The 27,953-nt window shown below is 34.5% G+C and overlaps 3 protein-coding genes across 5 annotated transcripts in view; 2 read left to right on the top strand and 1 right to left on the bottom strand.

Moving 5' to 3' along the window:
* MNAT1 (MNAT1 component of CDK activating kinase) overlaps positions 1 to 12,116 on the top strand; it is a 240,167-nt gene extending 228,051 nt beyond the window's left edge. The window contains exon 8 of the mRNA XM_079125841.1: positions 11,663 to 12,116. Within this exon, the coding sequence (XP_078981967.1) occupies positions 11,663 to 11,783 (121 nt within the window). The 3' untranslated portion in view covers positions 11,784 to 12,116. The remainder of the gene's footprint in view (positions 1 to 11,662) is intronic.
* Positions 11,842 to 21,864, bottom strand: TRMT5 (tRNA methyltransferase 5). Its single transcript, XM_079125832.1, has 5 exons — positions 21,746 to 21,864; positions 19,974 to 20,629; positions 17,906 to 18,030; positions 15,943 to 16,594; positions 11,842 to 15,641 (listed from the first exon to the last, which is right to left on the bottom strand). The coding sequence occupies exons 1-5, from the start codon at positions 21,748 to 21,750 to the stop codon at positions 15,556 to 15,558; spliced, it is 1,524 nt and encodes a 507-aa protein (XP_078981958.1). The 5' UTR covers positions 21,751 to 21,864; the 3' UTR covers positions 11,842 to 15,555.
* Positions 21,865 to 21,868: 4 nt separating this feature from the next.
* SLC38A6 (solute carrier family 38 member 6) overlaps positions 21,869 to 27,953 on the top strand; it is a 62,332-nt gene continuing 56,247 nt past the window's right edge. For all 3 annotated transcript variants that reach the window (XM_079125835.1, XM_079125834.1, XM_079125833.1), the window contains exons 1-3: positions 21,869 to 22,097; positions 23,301 to 23,431; positions 26,102 to 26,175. In XM_079125835.1, coding sequence (XP_078981961.1) covers positions 21,993 to 22,097; positions 23,301 to 23,431; positions 26,102 to 26,175 — 310 coding nt within the window. In that variant the 5' untranslated portion in view covers positions 21,869 to 21,992. The remainder of the gene's footprint in view (positions 22,098 to 23,300; positions 23,432 to 26,101; positions 26,176 to 27,953) is intronic.

The following is a 27,953-nucleotide window of genomic DNA, read 5'->3' as shown; positions in this document are numbered from 1 at the left end:
GAACACTTTCATCTCAAAAAGAAATCTTGGACCCATTATTTGACCTCATTTCTTAATAATAAATTTTTAGATCTAATTTATGTATTTTAAGTTCATCCTTTTTATTTGTTTTTAGATATACATGACATTAGAGTGTATTTTGATGTAGTATACATACATGATTCCAATTAGGATCCCATTCTTGTGCAATGGGAATAATGTGGAATTACACTGGTTATATATTCATATATGAGCAAAGGAAAGTTATGTCTGATTCCTTCCATTGTCTTTCCTATTCCAGTCTTCCCTCCCTTCCCATCATTCCCCATTGTCTAATCCACTGAACTTCTATTTCCACCCTCTCTACCCTCCCTTGTTGTGTGTTAGTATCCTCATATCAGAGAGAACATTCAGTTAGTTTTTTGGAACTGGCTTATTTCACTTAGCATGATATTCTCCAGTTCTATCTATTTATCAGCAAATGCCATAATTTCATTCTTCGAAAGGTACCTAAGTATATGATTCCAAGTGGAAAAACAGGACAGAAATCAGGTATTGGCCATTTTTCCATTTTCATTTTTGTGTGAATTTTTAATATAAATGCAGAGATGTAAAACATTAATGCACATCAAAATGTTTCAGTGAACAAGTTTCAGCAGTTCAACTTTATAACAGTTATAAATAAAACTGTTAGATTTGGGGCTGGAGTTGTGGCTCAGTGGTAGAGTACTTGCCTGGCATGTGTGAGGCCCTGGTTTTGATCCTTAGCACCACATATAAATAAATAAATAAATAAATAAATAAATAAATAAATAAATAAATAAATAAATAAATAAAAAAAATTCATTGACAACTAAAAAATATTTTTTAAAAATTTGAAATAAAAAACCATTTTTTTCTGCATAGTGCCAGCAATTTGGATTTTAAAAAATAAGTAAATCTCTTATTGATGGCAACTAAATAACATTTGTAGCATTTGTATAATACAGTAGATTCCATTCATTCATTATACTTTTCTGAGTTGTCCTACATGCAGGTGCATGTTTTTAATGTTGTCTGTCTTCTGTGCTGTTCCCGTAAGTTTGTTATGAAAATACTTTAAACTATAAAAAATGCCCTCTATTTTGAATTCTACTCATTAAGACACAGTGCATGATCGGTGCTATTGAAATCCACTTTGTGTGTCTCTTCCCCTGCTTTGCTTCCCTCTAAACATGGGCAATTATCATTCCCCCAGGTTCATTAAGGTGTAATCTTTACTGTGAATACCTTGGGTGTTTTGTTGTTGTTGTTGTGTTGAGGATTGATTGAACTCAGGACCTTGAGCATGTTAGGTAAGCACTTTAACACTCCACACCACATACCCCTCCTCAACTTGTGTATTTATGTGCATATCAATGATTAAATCTTAACTTGTTTATCACTTCATTAGTTATTTTTTAAGGTGAGAATATTTAGGATCTATTCTTGAAACAATTTTCAAGTACACAATACATTTTTATTAATCTTAGATATAATGTTGTGTAGTATATCTCTAGAACTTCTTTATCATAACAAAAATTTTATGACATTTTACCAATACCCCTCCTCACCATTCTGCTCTCAGCTTCTATAAATTGAACTTTTTAAAAGATTTCACAAGTGAAATCTTACACTATTTGTCTTTCTCTGCCTAGCTTGTTGCACTTAGTATAATATTCTTTAAGCTCATCTATTTTGACACAAATGACAGGAATTCTTTTTTTGAAAGACTTTAATATTATTGCATTTGTGAGTGTGTGTGTATGTGTGTGTGTGTAAAACACATTTTCTTTATTACCCATTGAGGGACACCTGCATTGGTTTCAGATCTTGGCTATTGTAAATAATGCTGCAGTAAACATAGAAGTGCAGATATCTCTTTGACATACTAATCTCATTTTTATGTCTACCCAGAAGTTGGATTGCTGTATCATATGGTAGTTCTATTTTCAACTTTTTGAGAAACCTCCATACTCTAATTCATAATAGCTGCAATAATTTAAATTTCTACTAACAATGTGTAGGGTTCCTTATTCTCTACATTGCTAATAACTCTTGTGCTTTTGATAGTAACCATTTATTATCTTTTTTTGGGGGGGGGTACTGGGGATTGAACTCAGGGGCACTTGACCACTGAGCCACATCCCCAGCCCTATTTTGTATTTGATTTAAAGACAGGGTCTCACTGAGTTGCTTAGTGCCTTACTTGCTGATGCTTGCTTTGGACCCGAGATCCTCCTGTCTTAACCTCCCAAACTTAGTAGCCATTTGAACAGGTGTGAGTTGATATCTAGTTGTGCTTAATTTGTATCTTTCTGATAATTAGTGATGTGGAGATTTTTGTGATATACTTGATATACCTGTAAGCCAGTTTTATGTCTTCTTTTGAGAAATATCTATTCAGGTCTTTTCCCTATTTTTTAATTAGGGATTTTTTCATTTTTTACATTTGAGTTATTTGAGTTCCTTATATGTTTTGGATATTAACTCCTTTTCAGATATCTTGCAGGTATCTTTTTCCCATCCCATAGTTGTGTCTTCGCTCTGTTGTTTACTTTATTTGCTATATGGAAGTTTTTTAGTTTGAGGTAATCCTATTTGTCTGTTTTTGCTTTTGTTATCAGTACTTTGGGGCTTATATCTACAATGTCATTGCCCAGTCCAGTATCAACAAGTCTTCTCCCTATGTTTTCTTCTACTAGTTTCATAGTTTTAGGTCTTATATTTAAGTCTTCAACAAACATTTTGAGTTTAGTTTTGTACATAGTATAAAATAATGGTCTAATTCATTTCATTTTATATGGATATCCAATTCTCTCTTCACCATTTGTTTAAGAAACTTTTCCTTCATTGTGTTTTCTTGCCACTTTTGTTGAAAATCAGTTGACTATATATGATTGGATTTATTTCTGGGCTCTTTATTTTACTCCATTGGTCTCTGTCATTTTGAAAATCTGTTTTATGCTGTTTTGATTATTATAACTTTATAGATTATTACAGCTAACATAGAGATCACATAATGTTCACTTCCAGTTTTGTTTCATTTTGTCTCAAGATTGTTTTGGCTATTTATTTGTGGTTCCCTATGGATTTAGCATTTTTCTCTATTGTTGCTATGACAAATGCCAATAGAATTTTGATAGGGATTGCATTGAATTAGTAGATCATTGTGTGTACTATGTACATTTTAACATCATGGACAGTCTTCCCAGCTTAACAATCATTCAACTTAATGATTGTTTTACTTTAGGATGGTGTGAAAATGATACACATTCAGTAGAAACTATACCTTAAATTTTGAATTTTTATCTTTTCCTAGACTAGTGATTTGTGGTACAATACTCTATTATAATGCTGGGCAGCTGTGCTGGATGAGCTTAGCTCCCATAAGCCATTTAATCATCAAGGTTTAAAAAAAAGAATACACTTTAGAATACTGTGTTGCTAAATTATGATGTTTACTAGGGTAGGTGTAGTGCATACATTTTCAACTTTTTTAAAAATATTTTTTTAGTTGTCAGTAGACCTTTATTTTACTTATTTATATGTGGTACTGAGAATTGAACCCAGTGCTTCCCATGTGCAAGGCAAGCACTCTGCCACTGAGCTAAAACCCCAGCTCCCATTTTCAACTTTTGGTGAACCCCCATTACAAGTTGAGAGCATCTGTTTTAATTCTTCTATTTCCATTTACTTGTGTCTTTTCAGTTTCTTTCCTTAATATTTTATAATTTTCAGTGTAAAGATCTTCAACCTTGGATAAATTTATTCTTTAGGCTTTTAGGGGGTGGAGGTTGTTTTGGGTAGTAATTGTAAGTGGGTTTGCGTTCTTGATTCTTTTTTAAACAGTTTCTTATTAGTGTTTAGAAATCCTACGTATTTTTGTATGTTGCTTTGGCATCCTAAAATGTTTCTGAACTCACTAATTCTAACAGTTTTTGGTGGAGTCTTTTGCATTTTCTACGAATAAGATCATCTCAATTATAAAAATTGTTTAACAGGTTTTCATTTTAGATGTCTTTTTTTCTCTTGCCTAATTGTTTTGGCTAGGACTTCCAGTACTATGTTAAATAGAAGTGACAAGAGTGAGTACCCTTATATTTCTGATCTTAGAGTAAAAACTTCCAACTTTTTTATAGTTAGTATTGTTGAGAGTTTTTATCATGGAAGGATGTTGAATTTTGTCCAGTGCTTTCTGTATCCATTAGTATGATCATATAGATTTTGTCCTACCTTCTGATACTATGGTATATATCATTTATGGATTAGTATATGTTGAACCATCCTTGCATCCCTGGAATAAAGCCTACTTGATCATGGTATATTGATCCTTTAATGTGTGTTTCATTTCAGTTTGCTAGTATTTTGCTGGGGATTTTTACATTTATGTTCATTAGGGATATTGACCTATAATTTTCTCATATTGCTTCTGACTGGCATATATATGAGAGTAATGCTGATCTTATAAATGAATCTCGTAGGCAGTGCATAGTTGCATCTTGTTTTCTTAATTTGTTCGATCACTTATGTCTTTTGATTGATAAATTTAGTCTAATTACATTTAAAGTAATGACTAATAGGTAAGGATTTACCATTGCCATTTTGCTAATTGTTTTCTGGTTGTTTTGTAGACTTTTTTTTTTTTTTCCATTTTTATTCTCTTGTCTTCTTTTGCGATTGGATTATATATATTATATAGTGGTATCATTCCATTCCTTTTTCCTCTGTTGTGTATCTACTATAAATTTTTGCTTATTTGTTACGATAAGGCTGATGTAAAACATATTTATACCAGTCTATTTGAAACTGATAACAACTTTTTTTTTCTTTAACAATTGCACTTACCTTTTTATTTTATGTTTTTCATGACACAGTGTATATCCTTTTACATTGTGGATCCATTAATAAGTTATTGTAGTTCCTATTATTTTCAAAATGCTTATGTACAAAAGTAGTGATGCTAGTAATTTGGATATGCCAGAGAAATGTGCTTCTTTAAGGGAAAAGGAGAAAGTTCTTGACTTCCGAAAAACATTTGTAGGCTAAGGTTACTGAGGTCTACAGTAAGAACGAATCTTTGTATCCATGAAATTGTGAAGAAGAATGAAATGTGTGCTAGTTTTATTGTCATACCTCAAATTGTGAAATAATAAATTCTTAGTTGAAACAAAAGGCATTAGGTTTATGAGTGGAAAACATGAAAAGAAAAAGGGATCTGAGTAATGTCAATGTGTTGCAGCAGAAAGCATTGAGTTTATATGAAGACTTCAGCAAGGGATCCCCTTGAATGAGTTGACTTTCAAGTCATTTACCGCAAGAGTGGATGGCTACACAGATTCAGGAATAAATTTGAATTTTAAAAATGTAAAGTTACTGGAAAGGCTGTATCTGCTGATTAAAAAGAGCTACTGCCAAATTTCTGACAGAGTTGAAAAAGTTGAGAAGCAAGTCTACAATCATGATGAAACAGGGTTCTTCTGCAGGAGGTTGCCCAATAGAAGCTACATTCATAAAAGTGTATAAAAGGAGGCACTAGGGCATGAGACCTGGAAGTACAGATTAATTCTGGTACTGTGTAGCAAAACAGCAAATCAGGCATGGTACCCAGAAGAATTTCTGTGCTCTTGAACACAAAAATTATATTTTGAGATCAAGAGAGACCATATTTTCACAACTTTTATCATAGAATATGGCTGTAATTCTTTTGTTTCATTACTAGGCACTGTTAATCTCTTATGCTGTTTAATTTATAAATTTAACTTTATATCATCATTATGTATGTATAAGAAGAAACATAGTATAGATAAGATTCAGTATTATCTGCAGTTGTAGGTATCCACTGGGGTTCTTGCAACATAACCCCTATGAATAAGTACTGTACTGAAATTAGCCAAATGTAACACTCTGTTGTTGAGATAAACATTTTTTTATTTTGAAAAGTGTTTTTAAGATCTGCCAAAAATCATATGGTCTATTAGCTACTGTTGATTATCTGTTTTCATGGCTCGAAGTTTATTTCATAACACCTGATTCCTGAGATATTCTGTGTTTGTATGTATTATATAGACAGAATCTATCCTTAGACACCTATCACTTGAGATATTCAACACTTCCAACAATATTGTTCATAGAGTATATTACACCCAAGTACCTATATCCTCTATACGTTCTGTAGTTCACTCTTAAATCAAGGAAGTATTCCTTGTATTATGTAATTTGTCTTAACTTCAGGAATAGCTACTCACTTCTAAAACACCTAGTGTACATAAATTTGATAGCAATAAATTGCAGTTTGCTTCAGTTTTAAGTCAGAAGGACATTTGAATAATCCATTTTCAGTTATAGAATATGAAGAGTAATAAATCATGCTGTGTGCTTGAACACCTTGTGATTTTTAATTTCTAAATCTGAGCTTTAGTGTTTGGATGGTCTAAATCTCTGGCATAATTGTTTATACTAACACCTTTTAGTATAAATGTGCAATCAGCTTTAATAATTCCTTTATTCACCTTGTTTTCTTACCTGCTGACTAGATAATAAAGAAAGAGTAACATGATGTCTATCTGTGGAAATTTGTTACATTCTTTTACCCAAACCACCCTCAGAATTATGAACAATATATCTGAATTATAATGCCTTTCCCCATTTATCTTAGAATGTATGATTATCCATCCCCATCTGTAGACAGTTTTGTCTATTATTCTGATATTGTGATTCACTTAGGTCACATAAGCACTAACCTTAGTTTTTAGAAATGTTTCTGATTTTTAGTGTTAGCTGTCTGAGTACCCTATTGTTCTGGTCCACACCCCCACCCTTTAAACCCAGGGATGTTTAACCACTGAGCCACATCACCAGCCCTTTTTATATCTTATTTTGAACAGGGACAATTAGCTACTCTTAGCTAATAGGGCCTTCCTAGGTTGCTGAGGCTGGCTTTGAACTTGTGATCCTCCTGCCCAGCCTCCCGAGTCACTGGGATTACAGGCACTCTGGTTGTTTTTAAATTTCACTGAAGTATACTTTGGGTTGTTAATGTAAATATTTTATAATTTTGGCTGAACTCCTTACAACAGTTCTTGGTCTTGGCAGCTTTTGGCAGCTAGGTGATCTCTCTTAATGGGCAGCTATCTTTGAATTTTGTGGTTTGGGACACAGATATGTTTGGAATTGGTGTTTAATGCATGATAGAAAGGAGGGAAGGAAGAACAACATGGGTCATCTTGTAAAGAGTCTTAATCTCTAGAGTTCACTGCATTTCTTAGTTTGAATCAGTCTGTTTTTAACTCTTTATATGGCCTGATAATTTGAAGTTGAGAGAACAAATATGAGCTTCAAGTTTTCATTTTACTTTAAATTTACAGAATTCTAGATTCTCTGGAACCAGTATGTTTCAAGGATTATCATGAACAGGTTATGGCTGGAGGGGAAGAATGCTGCCTCTTGGTCTTGAGTGACAACCCCTGCCCTCTGCCCCTAGCTGAGAACTCAAAGCATTGTTGAATAGCACTAAAATGAGCTGAAACAAGACTTGGGCCAGATGGTCAATGTAGGGCTCGGCTTTAAAAGAAAGGATAAAAGAGTAATCTCAGAGACACTTTCTTATGTTAAGGGACTGAGAAAATGAAGTCTGTCTGAAGCCAAGTGTAAATTATACCACCTTCTTTGGGAGTAAAAGCTGCTGTGTATATCAGGAAAAAAAGAGTGTAGGCAATCAAGTTTAGGAATAAACCTTCAAATGTGTTGTTCTATGCTTAGTTCTTTCTTACTTTACTCTCAGGATCCATTGCTCCTTTTTCTGCCCCTCTTCTCCAAAATCTATTTGAACAAATTTTGGTGGGTAATAGCAAAGGAAGGCAACTTTAAACAGAGTGTAATTACAGCATAAGATGCCCTTTGTCCAAGAATTACATTAGACATACATATTTTTGAAAACATTCCTCTTAAACTTATTTAGAAAATAATCAAAGGTATGATTTTTTTAAAAACCCTGAGTTCAGTCTCCTTTCAGTAAAAATAGGTACAGGTATCGAAATAAGCAAACCACTTTTTTTTACTGACTTTTGCTTATAAGCTTTACACATATTTAAAGTAAACCCATGAAAAACAGAAATAGTGTTCTGGGATTGGCTAAATAGAGCAATTACCACTAGCCTCCAAAACTCAGCTGAGCTTGATTTTTGGAACTAAATTTGGCTAAGACTTCTTCCTCATTCTCTTATATGATGGTGTGCATGAAGTGATACTTACCTCTGCCAGAAACTCCAAGAATCCTTTTCAGTGATGTATTTTTAATAGTCATGAAAGACTTAAAACAGCACAGGTGAGATTAGGGTAACAAAGTCAGAAAACTACTAAATTCTCATTGTGTGGTTTCAGGGTAACAGATCTTTTAAAATACTTGGACATACCACAATAATTAAAGGGTTTAAGAACATGAAGTACAGTATCTAGAAAATACCACAATTGAATAAAAATGAATTGTGTTTTATTTTTAAATTGGAATTAATATAGGTTACCATTGGTAAAAATATTTAGAAATACTTAACAGTAACAGTTTTGTGCAGACCTAGAAATCTGAAACAGCAATATAAATAGGCAGGACTCTTAAATTCTCATACTCACAGACAAGTTTAATGTGAGTGATTGCTAGAGGGGGAGTGCATTTTTTTCAGAGCTATGTAAATAAATTTTAATTGACTTGATTTTGGCGTGAGAATCATACAACTTAGCTTTAATAACTCAAATTTTAAAATATTTGCTCATTGCTTTATATTATGACTGTTTAAGAAATACTATTTTTAAACACTAATCATTTAAGATAAACTATTAAAATACATTTATGACCTCTATGAGTATGACTGTTTATTACATTTTACCTATAAAAGCTGAACTGTTTTATATACTCTTTATGGAAACAGTGCACAGTCATAAATTAAAAGATGCAACTGTTTTGGATATTTTACTGGTGGTCCTGTGTTTTCCTGCCAGCGGTGCAGCTGTTTCAGGTTTCTCAGGATAACATATAAAAAGTTGTATGCACACTGCAAGTTTATGCTGGAATTGCCAAGCCAGAGATGGTATGACTCAACTTTCCCAGAAGTAAGGTGTACCAAAATATGATTAATCAAAATAGTTAGCTGTACAGTGGTTTGTATCTCAGCTATGAAAACCAATTGTCATTTTGTAATAGTTGACTTCTTACAGTTGACACTTTGTGGTATGTGGTTTCTGCAATGAATGAACACCCATTGGGGCTAAGATATGCTTTCCTTTTGAGGATCTGAGGAAAGAAAGCCACATCATCTGGTGTGTAGTTAAAAATTAACTAGAAACTTGTATCAGGAATGGAACATTTCATTTCCAATTTACCTGTAAAAATATTACTCACTTACTATTTGTATGATGGTTATTGAGTTCCCTTTGAAACCAGGTTGATTTTTTTTTAAGATTTTTGAGATGACTCAATACCTCATTTCTTATGCATCAGAATATTAATAGTTGACATTTTATTATGTCCTGGGAGGTTATAAGCAGATAACTTTATAACCATGTGGTAGGTTTGGTGAAACCCTGTTTAAATCTTGCATGATCTAAGGCTCTATCAAACATTTGACAGTAGCAACTTAATAATGGGTAGTATACAAAGTGTGATGCATCCTAGGATAGTATGTAAGAAGGGATATAGGGAAAATGTCAAAACTTTATTTAAATATTTTTGCCTCATCCTTTGCATTTTCTATTTATATATATTTTAAAATGGTTTAATATAGAAGAGCATTACAGTTTTTCAAAAAATTTATAGTATTTACTACAGTAATATATTATGTATATAAAGATTACATATAAAAGCATAGAGTAATTTTTAAAATAAGTATACAAATTTTGGAGATGCATTTGCAGATATTTTGTCCTGCTACAAATATAGTACCAAAATAGTTTTAGATCATTGTTCAATAAATATTCCCTTCTACATTCCTCTTTCTTGTTTCACCCTTGGCAGAGAAGCAAAGAATTGAGTTATCACCTTAATTTGTGGCAATGTGAATAAATTCTAGCCAATTCCAAAAGCTTAACCTGCATCTTATTTTGAGCACGTTTTCTATTTGGTCTCTTATGTTGCCATATACTTTTCAATCACACAAGCTTGTTAAACGTGGATACAAATAAAATGCTGACTTGTTATTAAGTTAGAAATAATAAGTTGCTCATGCATTAAGATCTTGACACACAGGAAGTTTGAATGAATGAGTAGAAAACGTTCCAAGTTATTAAAATGGTCTGGTACCTGATTTATTCATTTGCTGTACCCATAATTCTAAAGTGGGTGAAGCTGCTTTACTTCCTGAGACCTGAAGAAACAATGTGGTTTCCTAACCAGACATTAAAGCAATGCTATAAAAATTATTTTCCAGCAGTGTTGGTAGTCATGTTAAATAGTTGTTTAGGACTCTTCGGTTAGGATTGTCCTATTTTTAGGCCTGTTTTATCTATTTTCATCAAGATAGAAAGTTTTAATTGCTAAAAAGACTGCTTGTAGTTGAAGAAAAATTGTGTCTATCGCGCTCTTTTTTTAAAAAAATATTTTTTAGTTGTAGATGGACATAATACTTTTATTTATTTTTATGTGGCGTTGAGGACCGAACCCAGTACCTCACATGTGCTAGGCAAGTGCTCTTACCACTGAGCCATAACTCCAGCCCTGCCCTGTCTTTTGAGACCAAAGACTCTTTTGTACTTATTATATGAGATATCATTTTGACTTCAGACTCAGTGTAAAAGATTTTTTAAAAATAGATTTCTTGGGGCTGGGGTTGTGGCTCACGGGAAGAGCGCTTGCCTAGCTCAGGTGAGGCACTGGGTTTGATCCCAAGCACCACATAAAAACAAATAAATAAATAATAAAGGTTAAATTATTTTAAAAAATGGGTTAGCTATGATTTAAAATTTTTTTCTTGAACTTGTGATTTTTCTAGTTTCTTTTCCTGCAAAGGAGAAAATATACTTACTTTTGAAATACAAAATTTTGAAGGAACCAGTATGTTCTCTCTCCCCTGTCCCATTTGTTTACGTATTTAGGAGTTTGCTTTAAAGCATTTATGTAAAAATATTAGTACTATAGTAGTGTTGTGCTACTGTTTATTTATTTTAAACAATGCCTTTGTTTTTATTTATTTATTTTTATGTGGTACTGAGGATAGAACCCAGTGCCTCACACATGCTAGGCAAATGCTCTACCACTGAGCCACAACCCCAGCCCCCTGTATATTTATTGAGCATGCCAGAAAGGAGAGAATTTGTTAGGTGCCCAAACAAAAGCCAACTTCATCAAAAAGTATGAAGCAGTGAACATTTTAATAGCAAGTATTTTCTGTGAAACCTCCTTCAGAACTGTTTTTAAACATTAATTTGCTTTGTAATTGAGTACTAGTGTAGACACTCCATGTACATTTGGTGTTTCCTTTTGAAAGGTAATGATTCACTTATAAAAAGCCTGAACAAAGAAAAGAAAAAAAGAAAAAAAAAGAAAAGCCTAACCATTTTGGTCTCAGAATTCCTCTTTAAAATTGAAATCAGTTTTACTCTTTCTTTGTAAAATGTTACCAATTTATATGTGCTTTTTACATCAGTGCTACACTTTCTTGTTGTTGTTTTTTCCTAGGTATTTAAGCCATGTCAGAGCTGCTTCTCCACAGGACCTTGCTGGAGGCTATACTTCTTCTCTTGCTTGTCACAGAGCACTACAGGATGCATTCAGTGGACTTTTCTGGCACCCCAGTTAACCTTTATTTCTCCATTTATAAGATTTAGACTGCAGAGGGCAAGAAAAGTGAAGCAGACTTTGTAAAATTATAGCCATATGCAGCTGCACAACAGTACTATCACTAGCAGCTGTGTTAAAGTATTTATAAAGAGAAAATTTCAGAACTAAACTGAGAAAAATAAGGGATACTTATTTGTGAAAAAGATATATTTTTTACTTATATATTTTTTCCTGACAGGACTGAGGCATTGATCCTCATCTGATGAGAGGAATAAATAATAACTCACCCATGTATGTTTGAGGTTGACAGACTTGTAAAATCTTTTTAAAAATAAAGTAGACTTTATAGTACGTTTTGTGGTTTTTCTTTTATTGCAGTATTTTACTTGAACACATTTTAAAATGCCATTTTGATTACAACATTCAGTGTTAATATCCAAGTCTATTATTTCTTCTCATAAAATTTCTTTTTTTCTAATGTCTTCTTAATACTAGTCCAGACAAGTGGGATATATTCCATTCTACCAGCAGGTTGTGGCAAGTAAAATCTGACCTGTGATAATGTCACTCCCTCAATATTAAGAACTCAGTGCCTGTTTTCAGCAGTGCAAAGTGAGGGAAACCTTGATCAGGTGTTATGGTTCCCAGCTGTGAGGCACATGCAGGATAAACCAGAGCACAGCATTAACATTAACCTGCTTTAATGACAGATTCAAAGAAGTAAGTTAGTAAAACTTAATACTTAATGGTACCTTTCACCTCCAATGTGAGCTCATTTTATGACGAAATGTTGGAGACTGGAAAACATACATTTTAAGTGAAATTTCCCTATGTGTAAATTTAGGCTATGATGTAGTTTTCCATTGATAACGTCAAAGGTTTTTATTATACCCACATTTTGCTTTAAGAGTTTGATTGTGAATAGGATGGATATTTGTAGTATCTCAGATACCTTGGATAAATCTGTTACATAGGCCACTACATAGGAGACATAGCATCTCAAGGAAATTAAAGGATTTCCTGTCACATCACTATCACAACAGAATTCAGTTTTATGGGTGGAAAGTTATATAAAACAAGACTACTTACATTAGGGTAGACTATCTGTGTGTAATGACATTGCCTTACACAGGGATACATCTTAATTTCAGGGATACATCTTTATTTTTATAACCTCTCTATCTTTGATAAAATGAGAAAACCAAGGCATTGAATAATTGACTAGGCCAAGATCATATACACAAATTAGTAGAAAGCCAGAATTAGAACAGGTTGGTTTGTTTTTACTCTAAGTCCTGTTCTAGCTACACTCTACCAGGCTGCCTATCCTATTCTTTTTATCTACTAGGTATTCCCCAATGGAAGATTTGTTTCTAATACCACAACCTATAAATCTGTTCAAAGAATAGTGAGAATGTTGAACTCACAGTAGAGGCTTTGCGGCATTCAACTGCAAAAATCATGTATTTAAGGAGAATAAGCCAGGCATAGCTGTATATACCTAATCCCAGCAACTCTGGAGACTGAGGCAGAAGGTTTACAAATTCTAGGCCAACCTTGGCAATTTAGCAAGACCCTATCTTAAAATAAAAATGAAAAAGGGGTGGGTGTATAGCTCAGTGCTAGAGCACCCCTGGGTTAAATCCCTTCTGGCATAAAAATAATAAAGAGAATGAACTAATAAAACATTTCAAAGGCTTTAAAAACTGATTTAAGTCTACCTTAGAAGTTAACTGACCTATTAAATGAAATGAAATGGAATGGTGAAAAGATAACCTAATGACAACAGAAATATTCCAAACTGATGTGCTTATCTCCTGCCCTTCCAGTGAATTCCTAACACAAAAACTGTACAAATCTTCCACCAATTTAAATCCCAAGCCTTTTAGCATTTTGCAATACTATGGCAGAAATGATAAACTATTGTCTTACATATTTGCCAGGCACTGTGCTCCCTGCTTTATAAATTACTTAATCCTTACAAAAGTGCTGTTATTTCCCCCATTTTAACAGATGAGGAAACACAAGTTAAGTAACTTGCCAGGAGTCAATACAACTTAAAAACAGCAGAGCTGGGATTTGAACCCAAGTGGTCAGGCTCCAGAGTCCATGCTGTAGAGATAATTGTTAAACTGTTAAATACACAAACAACAGCTCTGCTAAAACCAGGTCTGGGTTGTCATATTTCTTAGGACTTTTAGGAAGTTTTACAGAACAAGGATCTTGATCTTCTATGGGACATAAATGACATCAACTAAATGATCCTGTTGATATCCTGAGAAATTCTGAGAAAGTCATTATATAGAAATGATTTTACTAATAACTACCTTCCCTTTTAAGCAGATATCAAAAGAATGGAATACACAAATATTTCATCTCAGAGCATCTCTTAAAAGCTATCTTTTGATGGTCCACAGGTGGTAAGAAAATAATTTTAAAAATCCAATTAAGGTGGCAAGAATCTGTTAAAAAGTTAACAAAATTTTAAAAATTGTTCCTAATGTGTTTTCCAGCTGTTATTTTCCTAGTGGATTCATCAAGAGGTTACTGTAGATCACATCTAAAAGTTTAGGGTGAGCCTAGATTTAAATAATGAAATAACAACAACATTTACTTCTCCACTCTAAGTGAAAAGGGTAAGGGTTAAAATACTAAATGAAGCATGTATCGTTTTCTTTACAATTACCATATATTTTGTCTAAGGGGTGACATGAACATCATTTATATGTATACTTTTCCAAACCTGACATCAATGTGCAGTACATGGGCTGAGTTTCAAAACAATTTTGAATTTCAATGCATTTAGTAAGAAAGAAGGGTTCTAAGTCACTCCTGAAAAGGATATATATACTATATGGTTTCAACTACATAACATTCTGGGAAAGACCAAACTGTGACAATTGCTTTGTCTGGTAATAGCAATGTATATTGTATGGTTTTCAGTTAGCTATAGATTTTTGTCATCTAATTCAATGTTGAAGTGATTCACACTCCACTATGCTTCCAAAGCACAACATTCCAAGTCCACTTTTCTTTCCTAACGTTAAGTATGTACTGATAATAAAAGAATTTGTGGCTGGGCTATATTATATATGGCATTCAAAATGTAGAGTTTCTACATCCATGTCACTGTGATTTGTAGTATGGCAAGCAACAGTGTGAAGATGAGTCACAGTAAGACTGTTGCAGTGTTCACTTTGCTGCTTTATCAAGAAAGCAGCTATAGACAGTAAGAAAACATGAGTAGGGTATGTTCCAGTAAAACTTTATGCTGAAACTCAAATTTTATACAGTTTTCACATGTCACAAAATGCACTCTCAATGTTGAACGCCTGAAAGGCGTGGTAGGCCAGATGTAGTCCGCAGGATGTAGTTTGCCTGTCCCTGCTCTAAGTAATATCATTTTTTAATGACTTTTTATAGTGATAATTAGTACTAGAGAAGTAGTTATGTAAAATAACTATACTCTTTCACAAAAGATGACTAAAAAGTGTTATTAGTGCCTTCCTAGTTAGACAGCAATTACTGTCTTCAAAAACCATTTTCCCATGACAGACAATAAGTGTATTTACCTGATAAAAAGATATAGATTATAAAATAATTACATACTATAATTTAGATAAAAGTATAGTTAGCACATTCAGTTTAATTTAGTAACACTCAGTTTATAAAACAGGGCAAAATATAAGGGTTCAATAATACAGTAACTGAATGCTACAGTTTTATGAAGTCACATAAGTTGTATTTTATTACACATAAGTTCAGTGAGCAGATGGAGAAAATATTTCCAATTAAGTGTTTAAAGCAATTTGTGCTTTTCCTTCTGAAAAGGCATTATCTGTCTTCTGCCGTTTAAGAGGTGGATCTTCACCATGCTCTGTAATAAATGCAGAAAATGTATTTTAGATAAGATTCTTAACAAAAATACAAGCATTTTTAAAAATTATAATATGGTCAATTTAGACATGAAATAACATTCCTGTGGATTTATTATTTTAATGAAATACCATTCTGTTTAATTGAACATTTTGAGAAATAAGTCAAAACAGAATGGCAAGAGGTTCTGAACCAAAATAATGAACTTGAAGCAATCTCCTTATTTCCAAATTTAGTAGTGTATATTCCAAAGAAAGCTACAAGGTATTATAGTTTCATTAAATTTTCCAGAAAATGCTCACCTAGATTTATGGTCTGGTTCTTGTAGAGTATAGAAGCAGGAATCTGAAAGGTGATGCAGAGCATTTCCTTGTTAGGGGCCACATTTCTTACTAGGTGAACTGAACTGCAAGCCTCCAAGGAAATGCCTAACACTGCTCCAGCTTGTTGCTGAACATCCTTAGCAGGATTAACATCTTTGGAAAAGCTGTAACAGTGCACTATGGGAAGAAGGTCACTGCTGCATGGCTGCCCATCTAAAAGTGATTTGAAAGCACTGAGAAACTCTATAGCCTTTGCTGGCAAGTTCATGACAATGTGGACAGAGTGTTTTCTTTCTTTTGATAGTCCCAGCTGCTGCATTAACTCTTCTCTGACTGGTCCTTGGAGAAAGTCTTTACCATCCAAGTTGAAGACTTTCACCTTTCGGTCCACTTTATTTAATTTACAGTTGTGCAACAGCCATTTATGGGATTCAGGATTGAGATCATTGGCAAATACAGTGCAGTTTTTCTTTGCTGCTGGAACAGCAAAGGGCCCAACTCCAGCAAAAACATCAAATAGGACATCCCCAGGCTTTAGAAGTTCTGTGATACGGCAGTGTTCTGTGGAGAGACGAGGATTCCAATAGACTTTTGAAAAATCAAATTCATAGGTGTAGTTGTTTTCTCGAACCTGAAAAAGTCATAATGTTCTCAGTCAATCTTCTTGGTCCTAAATTCCAGCCACTAATATTGGAGAGGTGTGCCTAATCACATGAGCACACACACATTTAAATTTACTACTATAAGAGAAACAACAGTGCATTTAAAGACATTTTAATTAGAATTCCGGTGTTTATGCTATTCCTGGGGCCAGTTAATATCTTGAATTGGACTTTTTTTTTTTTTTTTTTTTTTTAAAATAAGGAAAGCCATCTCTTCAATGTGCCAAATGGTCATCTACCCAAATTCCAAAACACCATGGAGTCATTTCCAAATTACATGATGAATTTTTCGGAAAGGCCAATTGGCTGGCTGGCTTAATACTCATATGTCATAGATGGAAAGGGAAGAACCATCATTTGAAATAGCACATCATACACATCTCTATGGTGTGTAGCTAAACTAAATTGCAGATAGCACTGCAAACAAGCTTTCCTCTTTATTTAGTTTTCAGTTAGTAAAATGGAGGCATGGTAGTTGTGTCATTAAATTCTGAGGTATTTTACTATTTTTAGACAGTTATTTGAACTTTGCAAATTTCATGCCTATAAATGAGAGCCAATGTACAGAATAATCATTCCCCTATTCTTTCTTTTCCCAAATTTGAGTTTTCATGGATAAACTAAACACATACAGTGGTGCTGAGTCTTGAACAAAAGTAATTTCTTTTTGGTCTATCACAAACATGTTAGAAGACAGAATATAAAAATAAAATTATAGCCATGGAATATGACTCAGCCATTGTATTAAGTCCCTTATTTTATAGAGAAAAAAAAAAACAAAGAACAGAAAGTTCCTAACTTACATAAATCCAATAAAAATATATCTTCAGTCTCCTGCTTTCCTGGACCTTAATTCCAAATCTGTATGTATTTTTTTTGCCCTTCCAACCTCATCAACTGTTCCAGAGCTGGAAATGTTTTTGTAAGTCTCTGCCAACTAAAAGTTTCTCTGGGTGTAACAGGGAAGGTTTAAATATATATCTTTATTCTACAACTTGCTTTTTTGTCACTTAACCTGTCAATGGGCAATTTATTTTAACAATTAGAGAGCTTAAAAAATCTTTAATGATGGAGTAGCCCACTGTACCAGAATTTAACCAGTTCCTTTGAAAAGTCTTTTCTGTGAATATCATTCCATTAATAGTACATGTTAGTGCTCACAATTTTACTTATTCATCAATACTGGATGTTATACATACTTTTAATCTTTTTCATCTATTCTGATTCTAAACATTATTCTTGATATATACCATACTAGGAGAAAACAAAATATTTTGTACCTTGGTCATCATGTTCTCTTCTCCAGATAGCACTTCCATTTGGAAATTTCGGTATGTATTGTCAATATTATTGATTTTATTCACTGCTGAGGTGATTCCTGGATTTTTGTCAATCATAACTTGACCTAAAAGATGAAAAATTCATAATAAAAATTGCCTGTTGATTGCAGAATAAAAGCTAGTGAAAATATTAATTGTATTTTCCTTTGGTTCAAAGATGTGTGCAGCATTACATACGTTAGTTTTACATCTTTGTAAATCTTTGTAAATCTAAAGATTCAACAGATTACTAAAATTAATATCTGACAGTCTCTAATACAAAAAAAAATATGGGTACTTTTGGGGGAGAGGGTGGAATTGGGGATTGAACCCCATGGTGCTCACTCAGCTATGTCCCCAGCCTTTATTTTTTGAGATAGGGTCTTGCCAGACTGTCCAGGATGGTCTCAAATTTGCATTCTTTCTGCCTCAACTGCCCAAGTAGCTGGGATTACAGGCATGTGCCACCCACACCTGGCTTATTTTTTCCATGTTTTTACTAAATCTTCTCAAATGTACCAACATATCAATTAAGCAAAAAGGTAGACCATAGGGAATTGTAAAGAATGGAAAGAAGCAATACAAAGACACAACAAATGGTCTCAGGAAACACCAGCAAAAACATCTGCCTGTCCCCACTGGCCTCAAACCAAATGTTTGTTTTACTGTGGGTTTGAAACCAGTGCCTACACTTTGGGAAATCTACGTCAGCAAAACAGTGTTTCCAACAACAACAAAAAATAAGATTCTTTAGAGTTATCTAAATAAAATATTATTTACTTCAGTTGTTTGTTTTGTCATATATCACATCAAAAAGCTATAAAGTACATCAGAAATGGCATATTGCTCTTTAATTGAAGTCTTTTTTGTCAGCACTTTAGAAGTTTATCAAAGTTATATTCTACCTCACTGCATAAGGAAAGATAATTTGTTAGTAAAAAGTACTCAGTAACAGAAATATGCTGAAAGACAATGAGAATTTGTCTAATTTTTCTCTGATAATTAGATACCTGATTCTGAATATCTAACTCTAATTAATCATTATTTTTATTCTATTCTGCTTCAGATAACTGAACTAACAATTTTTGAGGTATAGAAATCAATTTTAAATAAGGAATGAAATTTTTAAAATAAAAAGTAATTCTGAAGTTCTATGGTAAAAGCTTTAAAATTACTACTGTATGGAAATTTTAACTTTTGAGTGCCCCTTTATAAAAGGTTAAAAATAGAAATGAGATAGAAATGTTTGAGTTAGGGTAGATAATGACTATAGGAAATCCTACACTTGATATCAGTTACAATTATAAGGATCTGCTTAAATATTTATTATGTTCCCATTATGCATTATCACTCCCTTTCATCAATAAAAACAAAGGAAATGCCTAACAGCATAGTTCTAAAATTCTATCCATGCAAAATACTGAATAGTACACCTTTTAAAGCTGAAAGTAATTCCCAGAAGTTCTGAAATTTACTCTATTTCTTAAAATGTAATCTGAAGAATGCATACACATCAAATATTTCTATAAGGGTAAGTACAATTTTGATTAATCTTCTGACCCTTATTCTAAAGAATAAAGGCCTCATGTTTAGACCTGGAGCTTCAGAGACAGGACACACATAAACATTATTTCTAAAAAGCTAAGAACACTAAAAAATAAAGTATAGTGCATAACATATAGGTTTAATTAGTTGAATCAATGAACACATAAACAGTGTTGTACTTTTGACTATAAAATACTCAAATTTATGAAACCTAGTACCGAACATTGTCCCAAGGGCCGAATAGTTGCATGTACCAAAAAGAACTCTAGAACATATTTTTTTGTATTGGTGTACACAAAAGCCAGGACCAGTATGTAGAGCCTGCTGACTCTGGAAAGGGTATGTAGCTGGAGATCTGGCTTAAAATTACAATGATAAACTGTCCTGTTTCTATAATCTGGCATTAAAAAAAATAATTTTAAGAAATGAAAATAGAATTTGCCAATTGTTGTCTAGTACATGAATATCATTACAACACACCTACCAATTAAATGCTTGAAGGGGAGCTGATGATCTCGAAGATTCAGGTGTGCAATATGCCCAACTCTGCTAAACCCTGAAATCACATCTTGACCTTCAGGAAGCACAGCTCTCAAGATTTCTTCTGACTTAAAGTTTTCATAAGTTAGTTCTAAACTGTATTTAGTAATCTGTGGACTGACATTAAGTTGCTTTAAAATATTGAGTTCTGCTTTCTCAAAGGAATCATGAGTAAACATTTTATAGGGATCCAACATAATTAGTCTACTTTCTTCATCTTCTGGATCTTCAATCACTCGCTTTATGCCTGGGCGCTGCAGTGCTGCCCTTTTAAGAGATCGCATCAATCTGCTGACTATTTCTTTCCTCACTTTAAGCACTGGAATTGTGACTGTCTTTTTAAAAGCTGTTCTATCAAGTTTTGTCATTCCTCGAACATCAGAAGGTGGTGAAAATAACTCAGAGTCTCTTTTACTTGTTTCTATTTCTGGCATGGTTGAGAATCTTTTCCTTTGACCCCAAAAGAAAATATCAGGTACTTTCCTAAGCTGCTGTGTGACTGTTGTCCATGCTAGTGGAATCAACAATTCTGATACAGTTGTGTTACAGTTTTCCACTTTCTGAAGTCTTCTTGAGAAAACAAATGGCCTCCATAGAACTCTTAAAAAAAAAAAAAAAAATTCACTTAAAAAAGTATCACAAAGCTACAAATTAACACATTCATAATGGCTTTGAGAATAAAAACTAAATAGCTTCAAATAACCTAAATTCTCATAAATAAAACTTAATGGTATGGAAGAAGTAGCCTCTCTGTTCCCGAAAATGACTTTTATAAGAAGTAAATAATAAATTTGCACTTTCAACCCACCTTATGCTACCACAGAGGATTATTAATGTGATCCATCTGCCTCCTTAAACTCAACAAACCTCTCAATCTACGATTTTCTACAGAATATATTTGGGATTGGAAGCCTGAGATTTAACTCAAAGTGTCATCTCTAAATGAATTGGTTATTATGCATGATATTACCAATAGCAATATGGTGCTACTGGATATACTTGTGGGTGCTTATTGTATTAGATGCTATATTATAAATACTGGGAGGTGTGTAGTATTGCATCCTCATTTTGTAAATGACCTGTGTAAGAGAAAGTTAACTCACTCAAGGTCCTTCCTTGGTAAGTAGCCGAGCAAGGACTTAAACCCAGGTAAGACTGAACTAACTGCTTTAATTTCTAATACAGTATATTGTTAGGTTGTTGTCTCTGTGCTTTACTGCCACACGTCCTAACTTTAAACCAGAGTCTAATTTACTTTGAGGACAAAGTTTTCCTGAATGTTTTAAGCACTGTCACTCACTTTGTTTCTAAAATACCAAACAAGTAATTATAAGGGGAAAGGGCCCTGCCCCAGAATCCTGTAAAGCGACAAAGTCAAATCTCACACTCAGGATTCAAATTGCGTCTAGCATTTAAGTAAGTGGGTGATCCTGGGTTGAGTCCTGGTGTCCCATTTGTAAAATGTGGTTAAAAGCTGTATCAAATGGCATTTTAAGAAAATTGCTCATTACCCAGTACTTGAACCTAAAATAAACCGGGAAGGTAGTGGCCTCGCAGTACTTCCGCGCGCCAGAGGAACAAGGCGACAAGCCGCCCCAGAGGACTGGTGTCGCCCCCGAGTCGCACTATCAAGGGCTCTGCGGCCACCGCCTCACCAACTGCACCTTCCCAATTCCCGGGTCTCCACTGCTGGCTTGAAGACCAGACCTCTCTCACCTCATGCTCTGGTGCGGCTCGAAAAAGGGTCGCAAATGGTTGGAAGGGCCTTCGATGACATCATCATTGTTCGCCGCGAAGCGGGTAGCGTCATCAAATCACGCCGCTCTCTCTTCTCTCGCCCTAGTGCGGTTCCGGAACCCGGAAGGGCGGAGCGCATAACTCCGCCTCTGGCGCAATTAACGACCGGAGCGTAGAGCAGGAGTTGAGGCAAGCAGATGGACGTGGTAGTCCACAAAGCAGTGGCATGGAGGCGTCTTGCGGGAGCATCAGCGCTGAGAGGGGCTGGCTCGTCTCTGCCCAGCAACCTGAAGAGGCGGCGGCGGAAGAGTTGAGCCCGTTGCTAAGCAACGTAAGTGGGCTCCGCTCTAGCGCCGGCGCTGATGCCCTGCAGCACCCCTTAAATGCCTGCCAAATAAGACCTGGAAAAGACAAGGGAGTCGTGGGGAGAGGCAAGAAGCTGGAGCCTGCGGGTGGGGAGGGTCCCAAAGGCAGCAGCCGAGACTCAGATGAGATCCGCAGACTTACGAATGTGCCAGCACCTTCCCACACTCTAGGGAGAAAAGTTTAGGTTTCCTTTCTGTACAGGCTCAGGTGGAATAGACGCAGCACTGAGTGGAGAGGGGCTGGGGACCCGAAGGTTTGAGCCACTCTAGGGGTATGTCATTGCTGTTTGTTAGTGCCCTTGTCGCCTTCCAGTGCCCTCCACCAGTCTTGTGAGATCTTTGCAAGAGTAACGAGCTGTTTCTTTTCTCCACTTAGTTATTGGAGGGCCATAAGCATCTTAATGAGATCTGTAGTGGTAAAGGAATGGAGGTTGCCTGGTAATAAGCACATCATAACATTTCCCTTTTTTTAGTTATTTTTGCGGAGCTGAATATCTTGACTCATGGCTTCGTGGCATGTGTTCTACCACTGAGTTGGGTTCACAGACTGCGCATTCTGGTTTTTAACTGAAATCCTTGAAGAGTAATGGTTTATAATTTTGCCCACAACTGCTATTTGGGAAGAGGGTATTTTTCAGGGATATACTTGCCAAAGCATCATGAATTGTTTCTGTTTGTTATATTGCCACTGCAAGATTTTCCTAAACATTCTTCCAGTTGGGAGAACTAAATACATTAAGTATTTAAATAAGTTTGGTTTTGCAGTCGTAGTAACCAGAATAACAGTTGTGGACAGCATTTCCACAAGCTGACTCAGGGTTTCTTCAGGAATCACATGAGCTGAGGCCTTGTTCCTCCTCTCAGTTCCCACCCCATTCCTATCATGTATTCATCTTTTGTAGTCACAAGATTAGTCATGTCTCTTCCTGAAGCCTACCTGGACTCTGTACCAGTCGAGATGATTTTCCTAGGAATGTACATTCCTGGAGCTGCACCTCCAGGAGGTGAGAAGGAAATGAAAGGAAACCCATTCTGATTAAGCAATTAGCATGTCCTGCAAAGCCTGCTGGTTTGCAGGAGATGATCTTCATAACCTCTCCATGATTTACTGGCCAAATTTGAACTTCATTCTTCAGATATTTAACACTTTTAAATTTGTGTGTTTACAGGAACTTCACAGACAGGTATCCCCAGGAGTTTCATTTGGTTTCTCAGTCTTTAATTTGATGAATGCCATCATGGGAAGTGGCATCCTGGGCTTAGCCTATGTTATGGCTAATACTGGTATCCTTGGATTTAGGTGAGTTTTTTTTTTTTTTTTTAAATTTCATTTTGATTGTACATTGAGAAGAAAAATGTTAGGTTCCAGCATCTACAATTATGCAGTTTCTGTTAAATTATTTCTGAGGTTTAAGTGGTTTTTTGGGGTGTATTTTGAGGAATTTTAGGCAATTTCCTTGTGTGAATGTCACACAGTACAAACCTAGATGGTATAGCCTAGTACACACCTAAGCTGTATGTTACCACCAATTGTTCCTATGCTATAAACCTGGTTAGCATGTTACTTTACTGAATGCTGTAGGCAATTGTAACACAGTGATGAGTATATCTAAACAGGAAGTTTGTTTACCCCAGCATTACCATGAACTTGTGAATGATATTTTGCACTATGATGACAAGGTAGTTACAATATCACAAGGTGATAGGAATTTTCCAGGGCTGGGGATATAGCTCAATTGGTAAGAGTGCTTGGGCCCTGGGTTCAACCCCCAGCACCACAAAAAAAAAAAAAAAAAAAAAAAAAAATTAGTAGCAGGAATTTTCCAGATCCATTATAATTTTATGTGACCACCATTGTATATGTAATTCATCAACCAGAATGTTGTTATGCAGTACATGTCTGCAGTTTCAAATTTTTTTATCCAAAAGCATGGCTATTTTTAAACACAGAACTTGTTCTATATCCATTTATCACCTTAGGAAGTGGCTTATTGAGCTTACTTATGTGTTAGGTCTCCAAAGTGAACCAAAATTTGTCAGCTGTTAGTCAGCTTTTCATCAGTGTGACAAAATACCTGAGCAAAATAAAGGAGGAAAGATTTACTTTGGCTCATGATTTCAGAGATTTCAGTCCATGGTCAACTGGCTGCATTGTTTTGGGCCTTTGGTGAGATAGTATCTCATGGTAGAAAGATGTGGTAGAGAGAAGCTGCTTACCTCATGGCAATCAGGAAATAGGTGGAGGGCAAGACACTTGGGATGGGGCGTATAAGATATGTCTACAAAGGCATACTCCTCAAAATTCAGTTATTTTAATAGATCCTTCCTCCTGCAGTGTCCACCACCTCTCAATATCTCATTCAGTGTTGAATCTATCAGTTGGATTAATCCATTGATGAGGCTAGAGCCTTCATGAGCCAATCATTTCTCAAAAACCCCACTCTTCAACATTGCTGCATTGGGACCATGCCTTCTACACATGACACTTGAGGGACATTTTAGATGCAAACATAACAGCCTTGCAGTTTACTTATAAATAGCAATTTTCGAGTGCAAATAAAACACATAATGTTTTCATTTCTTTTTGCTTCCTCTCCTCCTCCTATTGTTTCACTTTCTGAAGCCAGGTATTCTATGCGTATTCCTTTGCATCTTTCAAAACTTAGCTTATAGGCCAGTTAGCCCCAAATAGAAGACTTTTCTGGCCTTTCTGTGCTTCCATAGTATTTTGTGTATATTCATACTGTCATTATAATTCATTATAACAATTTGTTTGCAAGTTACTTTCTCACTAAACTCTGAAATCCTTTATAACTAGACTTTATCCTTAGCATCTAGCACCACATACAATAGAAAAAATGAAGGTCAAGTTTATTTTGTTTTGTCAGTAGAAGTAAATTTATTTTACTGGGAAATTTAAAATACACAGTCTTATTTGGATTTCTTTCTCTATTTTATTCCAAATTTCTTGATAAACAAATCAAATTTTAAGTATCTCAACTTGCTTTTGTTATGGGATATATTCACAGACTTTCATAATTTTAAAATAGAAATATATGTGACACTATGGGAAAGTCATAATTATAGAACTTATTTTTTGGTTCTCTGTGACAAATTATATTTTATACTTCAAGGTCTGACACATAGATATGTACCATTGAATATGGACTCACTGAATCATATCCTGTCCCTTTGGGTGATGTTAAACTGTTACTCTGTGAGGTCTCTGAGGGTAGTTTAATGATGTATACTTTCACCTTTCAATTTTACTGTTTATTAACAAGTATTAAGTGGACCACAAAAATAGGAGTTCTTTGACTATTGGGGTAAACAATGGTAACGACTCTATATCTAGAAGCTTATCCTGCTAGTATCTTCCTGAGAATGAGTAGTTGTTTCTTTTTACAGTGCTGCTGATAAGACTCCATTAATTACATTGTTTGCACAGTTTTCAACTTGCATAATTAGAAGTGTGTTAACTGCCTTGGTTTGGTTTGATTTGGAGAATGAGTGTATATTTAATAGATGATAGGAAATATGGTCTCAATATTATAGATGAAGATATGGTAAGGAGGTCCACCTCACCAGAATGAGAAAAAGGGTGAGAGAGAAGAACAGAGAGAAGACAGTGAGATTTCATAACCAAAATTTCTGTTAGGCTTAGAATAGGACAAAACTAGTCACAAAAGGGAAATTTCAAGATCATTGAATGGCTGAGCCAGTAGTCAGCAGACAAGAATGCAAAATAAGGAAGTTTGTTTTTTAAATAAACCTTGTTTCTCATTTTTTTTTAAATTTTAAAAGCAGTAGTTTTCATTTAAATAAAGAAGAGTAGAAAACTATCTTAATTTCTTTAATGACTGTACATCTACAACTCAGAGATAGTCCCTGTGAACATTTGAATGTAATGAGATGCTATTAAAGAAGAGACACTTTTGAGGATATTTAACTGTGTTCTTTTATATTTTAGTTTTTTGCTGCTGATGGTTGCTCTCCTGGGTTCTTACTCAGTTCATCTCCTCCTTAGTATGTGTATTCAGACAGGTGAGTAAAAATACCATGCCAGTTCATTTGATGAAGCAGTCCCTTGAGTTTGTGTTTACATATAGGATTGGATATATCAAATCTTAATTTCTAGGGCCTAGAGTACAGGTTAGTAGAACGTATGTTTAGCATGCAGGAGGCCCTGGGTTCAATCCCCAGCAAAACACACACACACACACACACACACACACACACAAATCTAATACTCTAATTTTCACTAATAGATAGGGTGGTTGAAATGAAAAATTTCAAAAACCACGCTATATAGGCCAAATCCTATGGGGAAATATCCTAGCACAGGACAGGAAGAGGAAACTAGCATTCTTACCTACCTTCCTCTACAAAACACAATGTCATTTTCTGGATTAGAGTAGATTAAGGGAGGCATCTAAGAGGTGTTTAAAGCATCCAATCTTTATGCTTACAGGGAAGCAATAGACAGATATTCATTCTGATCATATTTCACCTGGTTGATTATTTCCTTAAAAAGAACACCTTCCCATATTTACTACTGCCTTCCCTGCCTCTGTCTGTCTTCTAGACAGAGCCTGGATGGCAGAACTAGGATTTTGGAGGCAAAACTTTGAATTTATTTTGATATATTTGGTATTTTTACATACAAGTCTAGAATAAGGTAGTTTTTCCTAGGTGACAGAAGTATGTGCAGTTAATACAATATATGTGTGTATATATTTTTTCCATTTGGAAATTTATTATGAATAAGCTATCAAAGCTGCAGTAAATAAAAATATATGAATTATACAACTACCTTTATGAGGTTTTCCTTTTGACATTAACACATATTCTATATCCATTGTTCCTGGTCTTTTATCTGTCCAGGCTCTTTTATCCTTGGAATAAATCAGTTTTGATGCCAAAATCATGAGTTGAATTTCCATAAGGGAAAGTTCATTTAGCTCTATCTGATCATATGGGTTTCATACTTTTAGAAGCAAAATAGATGACATAAAATAGATTTTAAAAGTAGGATTATTCTGGCCAGGTGAGAGAAACCCAAAGGTATTTTTGGAGAATTTTAAAATTCTTTAGAACATAGTTCTAAAACCACTGCTCAAGTTTGTTTCCCTAAAACTTATGTATATATCAGAAATGCCTGTCAATCTTTTTTTATAAACAGATTTCTCAACAAACCCTCCATGTGATTCTCAATGGAAAATCAACTAGGATTCATAGTTCATAAATGTAACTTGTACCATTGCTCTGGCCATCTAGCCTACAAATACATTCCTCTTTTCATGTGTAGACAGATGAAAATGCTAGGAAACAATGGCAAAGCAGCAAGTTGTAACTGCTTCCCAAATAATACTTATAGATAAAATATATTTGTAAACCCTGCTGAATCTTAACTAGAATTCTAATTTTGCTTCTTTGTGTAAAAAATTACTTTTACTGAATTGTGGTAGTTTATTTAACATTGTAATAGGGTCTTTTGATGAATTCTATTAAAAGATTAATGCTATGTGGCAATTATGTCTTTAACTAAAAAGTTTATTAATTTCAATTTGGGGAAGTAGTATTCAACTTTATGGAACTGTCAAAATAATGTTAATTTTTTTCCCTCTCCTTTAGTACATCTGTATTTAACTTTAAAATTCTGACACTGCCTCTTCTTTTTTTGGTAACTCTTGGGCATATAAAGTGAAAACATCTGTTTCTCTTTCTTTTTTCCTTTTCTTTGACTTTTGTAGCTTACTTGGGTCCATGAACTAACTTCTTCATGGTTCTTCATATGTACTGAACTGATGAATCTGTCTTCC

This window comes from Sciurus vulgaris (assembly GCF_902686455.1).
Source record: "Sciurus vulgaris genome assembly, chromosome: 2".
Taxonomy (NCBI): domain Eukaryota; kingdom Metazoa; phylum Chordata; class Mammalia; order Rodentia; family Sciuridae; genus Sciurus; species Sciurus vulgaris.
Note: the sequence above shows the minus strand (reverse complement) of the source record. Positions and strands in the feature narration are given on the sequence as shown.